The sequence below is a fragment of the Nicotiana attenuata genome, unplaced genomic scaffold (genome assembly GCF_001879085.1).
Source record: "Nicotiana attenuata strain UT unplaced genomic scaffold, NIATTr2, whole genome shotgun sequence".
NCBI lineage: Eukaryota > Viridiplantae > Streptophyta > Magnoliopsida > Solanales > Solanaceae > Nicotiana > Nicotiana attenuata.
The window spans coordinates 241,513-247,029 of NW_017670329.1; the positions used below are offsets into that span (position 1 = coordinate 241,513).

Here is a 5,517-nt window from a genome sequence, read left to right on the forward strand (position 1 = left end):
GGGATATCAATTAATCAACTGTCTCAAAACATTCTTGATATTGTTTATGCACTAAAAACTGTTTTTATATAGATATCAATTTATCCATGTGAAAATGGTTCTCTTGTTGATACAGTTTCATTTTGTTTTCAGTTGAATATTAACAAGTTTTTCTTCAATCTCAGTTGACTAACCATATAGTGGTTATGCTTGACAATTGGATATGAATAGTAATTACTCCTGGTACTTCACTAACACTAATGCATTCAAACACAACGCCAGGAAGTTTTGTTTGAAGCTGGATATGTACCATCAGATTCCGAAAAGTATCCATTAGGAGGCATCATTTCATCAATTGAAAATGCTTTCCATGCAACCCCAGAGTTAACATGCTCAGGCGATGCCCTGGAGGAACTTCGTATATGCTTCTATAAGAATTTTGAGGTTCGTCGTCTCTCTAATCCTCTAACAGATACTGGAATAGATGCTTTATGACTCACATTTACTGATGTAATGATGATGTTGAGAGCATAAAATGAAAATTTTCAGATACTATGTTGCGTCTGTAGAACTCTTTGCCAGTGCCTTTCAAAGAAAAAGAAAAAAAGAAATCTTTGTCAGCATCAACGTACCTTTCATTCTGTAAACTTCCTTGCCATCCAGGATAGTCTCACTCTCACCAGTAGATTTCACAGGACCATAATGCAGGAAAGTTCATGACTTGATCGTTAAAACCAGTTTTCTTGTTCATATGTAGAGGGCTACTAAGGTTTTGCATGTCGCCGAAAAGCCAACTGATGAGAAAACGAACAGAAGACAATGACCGACCTTCTTTTATCATCCAGTACCCCCTCATCGTCACTTTATTCAATATCCTATTTGTTAAGAGCAGTGGGGTTAGGAAGAATACAGGCTTTGTTTCGGTATACTGGTTTCATGCATTTAATTTGTAGTTTGAAGGGGAGCCTTGGAGGAACGGTAAAGTTGTATCCGTGTGACCTTTAGGTCACGGGTTCGAGCCGTGGAATCAGCCGCTGATGCTTAGGGTAGGCTGCCTACGTTACACCCCATTGTGGTGCGGTCCTTCCCCGGACCCAACGTAAACACGGATGCTTCATACACTGGGCTGCCCTTTAATTTGTATTTTATTTTGAATCTCTATTATTAGCAAACTGTCATTCCATAATCTTCCCCACTAATATATGATTCAATCCCTGTCCCTTCTATAGCCTCGTGACTGTGCACATGATACTAGTGCCTTATCAAGAGGGTCATGTCCTCAGTATGTCAGCTTGCCAGCCCATGGATCAAGGGGTATGTTCTTTTTTTATTAACTTTTTTCTCTTTCTGCTGGATTTCTGTTAAGCTTAGTTGATCTGAATGTTATAAAAGTATTCTCCCAGTTAACAAATATGAAGTTTTGAGAGCCATTCTTACCATTGTTCCAAGTACCATACATAAGAGAAATATGACACGCACCGGATCCCATCAGAACTCCGAAGTTAAGCGTGCTTGGACGAGAGTAGTACTAGGATGGGTGACCCCCTGGAAGTCCTCGTGTTGCATCCCTTTTTTCCTTATCAAAAAAAAGAAAAGAAAAATATGACATGGTAAATGATGTACGTACTGAGTTAAGTGCAGCGGATAAAGGAGTAGCTCCATCCTCTCTGATTGCCCTATGTTGGAATAGGTGTGAATACACCTAGGCATTAATGGCATAGTTCATTTTCATGTGAAATAGTGGCCCTCATTTTGTTTTGAAATTAGAATATGCCCAATAGTAGGATGCCTCTTTCCTGTAAATATTTTATGCATACTTTTTGGTTGGTTGGCACAATAAATAATTTTTTAAACTGGAATATATTCAAAAATTGTGTTGCATTACTAGTCACATGAAGTGAAACAGTTGTAAGCAACTTTTATATACAAGGAGCAATGAAATGCCCATACTTGTGAAATTTCAATCCCTTCATAAATCATACACGAGTGCGCGGATGATGAATTAATCCGTCTTTGACTAACTAGGCCTATAAACATTTTTTATGACAGTGAACCAAACAACGAAAAGCAAAATTGTGAAAATTGACCCCTTAACATACTCTAGAAATCCACTCAAATTTAGAAAATTATTTGTCTCCTTACACATCTGCGCATGTATTTGGTGGGTATTTGCAGATTCTTTACTTGTGATATCCCAGATTAATAGGAGACACTATGATTAAATAAGTAGTAAATAAACGTAACACATTAATTTCTTGTTTCATCTCATTTGTTTCCTTTTGGCTCTTGATGGCATAGTTCATTTTCATGTCAGTTTTGAGCTCTCCGAGAAGGTTTTTTCTTGCAACTTAGGGAGATAATAAACATTCTGCTTGGATCAGCTTCCGTATACTTACTACTAATTTGTCTCTGCTCTCTCCATAAAGTGGCTGAACATGCTTGGTTTCGCAAAAGCTCAACTAAAGAATATTTCAGGATAATTGGATTATATTAGTGCAGTTCTTAGTGTTTCCACCATGAGACTGAATGACCAGGACCAGGCAAGGAATGTGAAAGTTGGTGTGCCACACCTGTTTGCACTTTGGGTAGACGTGTGTGTGTGTGTGTATATATATATATATATATGTAATACTGTCTCTTCCTTTTTGTTCACTCGCTAGGTCGGAGTAGCTATAGAGATATTTACCTGCTATGATAGGGACATAGTGTAGCCACATTGTGATAAGTTTTTTGTTTTGACTTTTTGGTTTTACAGAGGTTAGAAGCAGCAATACAACAGCAGCTTCTTAGTCTACAGAATAGTCTCTGGTTGGTGAAGCGTAGTGACAATACAAGTTTCTGCTTGGGACAGATCAATACTTTAACACATGCAAATGTACAAGTGGATGAATAATATTTGCTTGTGAACTTTCAGTCTATAATCAATGTAACTTTAAGCAGATTAATATTTTCCTTTTATGCTATTTCCAGTCTACTAAAATAACTTTTCGACATGGTTTATCTTTGCTTGTGCATAAATATAAAGAACAGTTGGTGGAATTTTGCTAATTTCAGTATTTACCAATTATGGACCACTAAGTGTTAGTGCATTGGTTCCCTTGTAGGGAAGTGAGTTTGGGGTGTTTAGAGTACCTTGAAGCTATGGTCATTTCAATTTTTCATACAAACCAACGGTCGTTTCATGTCAATACTTGTTCACTGCCCAAGCATCTAATAGGGGCAGGCTGGAGGTGATGTTTCGTTTCAGAAGTAAACAAAGCACAAGCTACGAGTGACACCATTAAGGTTGCTTAGAGTAGGGATGGTAAACGATGCCGTGCGGTTAGGGGGCAATAAACCCGCAAAATTTTTAACCCGTCCTGCATAGCATTTGTACCCGCATTCACCCGCTCCAAACCCACACCCGCGTCCACCCGCCCTGCCCTGCATAATTTTTTTTCTTTTCATTTTGCTAGTTTTTTTATTAATCTTTTTGCTGGTTTTTTAATTTCATCAACCAAAAATTTGAATGTTCTTTTGTTGCTCATGTACTGAATTGTTCAACTAGAACTGAGGATTCCCTCATTCAGTATGAAATGAGCGAGTCAGAATTGGAATGCTGGATATGACAAAAAACGAGAATGCTATGCTGATGATATTGAAATTTGGAAACAAATATGGCAACAAGTGACTTCAAACTTCTATAATTCTGGTTGGTTGCTACTATGTTGTATGCTTTTAGTATAAATTCAGGATTTAGTTGTATAATTTTTCAAGTGACAAAAATTAAAATAGTGATTTTTATGTTACAAACCTTCACTAAATGATTTTTAAGTGGCAAATGTTAATAATCTTAATCATAAAAATATTTGTCAACTATATTTAATATTTCTTTAAATGTCTAACTTTTTTTCTTTTCTTTCAAAATATCTAACTTCATTAACATTTCACTAAAAGGTGAATTTGAAAAAAAAGAAAGTATAAATGATTTATTTTTGTTTTTATGAAATATCAAAATATAAACAGATATTATGGTCTTTAAGGTTTGTCACAGACCTTGCTCATGTCTTACTAGATAATTTTAGAATATACAATAGGCCAAAACCAGAAAACTTGTGTAAATTCGCGTAAACCCGCAATCCACCCCGCACCGCATCAATCTTTTAAAAGATTATCTCAACCCGCCCTGCAACGCATAGATTTAAACTCGTACGGCCCATATAGCCTTAAACCCGCACCGCCCCGCTTACATCCCTAGCTTATAGGTTGCAATGCCTAATGAAGCATCTCAAATAAACATTCATCTGTGTTTGTGTTTTGCTTGATGAGGACGAGGTTATATTCATGGGAGAGGTAATGCATTGCAAACTATGTTAATTTCATTTAACAACTGATGTTGTGACTATGCTTCTCGGGAGACAAGGGTCTATCAAGAAGTTTTTCTACCTTCACAAGGTAGGGGTAAGGTTGCGTACACACTAACCTTTTCAAACCCTACTTGTGGGATTAGACTGGGTTTGTTTTGTTCTTGTTGTTAATTTCGTTTGTGAGCACGTGATTTTTGCCCTATATGAATTACTCCCATAATTTCAAAACAAAAATATTTTCTTTTATTATTTTTCAATTTTGTGATTTTTCGTGGCATTTTCTGTTAATTGTTTGCATTTGTTTGCGCATTTTTAATTCATATAAAATACAAATATGTGCATTGCATTTTAGGGTTTAATTTTTGCATACTTTTTTGGAATTTGATTGGTAATTAGGAGTTTAAAAAAATCCAAAATCACAAAAATAGTTTACTTTGTTTTAATTTAGTTTTTGGAATTTTGGTAGTTTTCCCTTTAAATTTGGTTTCTTAATTATTTGTGGTAATTTGTTAGTTATGGTTAATTAATTCAATGTGATAGGATAATTTGATTTAGGAATTAATTTAGGTTTTCTTTTTAGTTTTAAAGAAATTAACAAAAAAAGAAAGAAAAGAAAAGGAAAAGGAAATAAATAAAGGAAGAGGAAATTGGGCCAGCTTTAGTAGTTAAATCTCTAGCCCAAACGGACCACCAGCCCAAGCCATGCCCCAACCCGGTCCAATCCTCCAGCCCCCTAGACCACTCAAACAACGTAGTATCAGGCCAATACTATGTCGTTTTGAGTTCCTTAAAACCAAATCAATCTCAGCCCTTTAATCCAATACATCGAACGGCCAGGAACCCTTCCCCCCTTTAACTTAAAAATGAATAACCTAAGACCCCTGTACTTTGACCCCCCATCACCCCCACTCGTCTCTCAGAGATTCCACCAACTTCCGTCACAGACCACCGTCTGCCGCCTGCCGGAATTTGCTCACGGCGGCGGCCGGCGGTCAAATGCCGCCAAAACCACACCCCTAGACCCTCTCACCCCCCTCTATCTGAATATCAACATAGTTCTCCTCGAACCCATCCCCATCTCCTCAAATCTTGAATCAAAAATATGGGCCCCAGTGCCCTCTTTGCCTCCGATGGTCCGTTCAGGTCTGGGTCGATTTTCCTCCGAGTTTGAAGAATTTTTGGACCAGGAACA

At 37.2% G+C, this 5,517-nt stretch overlaps 1 protein-coding gene across 2 annotated transcripts in view; it reads left to right on the top strand.

Annotated features, from left to right (window-relative positions):
* LOC109237949 (ribonuclease 2-like) overlaps positions 1–3,018 on the top strand; it is a 6,731-nt gene extending 3,713 nt beyond the window's left edge. Inside the window, exons 7-9 of one of the 2 annotated variants that reach the window (XM_019404346.1) lie at positions 262–423; positions 1,209–1,293; positions 2,735–2,841. In XM_019404346.1, coding sequence (XP_019259891.1) covers positions 262–423; positions 1,209–1,293; positions 2,735–2,769 — 282 coding nt within the window. In that variant the 3' untranslated portion in view covers positions 2,770–2,841. Of the gene's footprint in view, positions 1–261; positions 424–1,208; positions 1,294–2,734 lie in introns of both variants that reach the window. The other variant, XM_019404345.1, reaches the window with a different exon arrangement.
* The last annotated feature ends 2,499 nt before the right edge of the window (positions 3,019–5,517 follow it).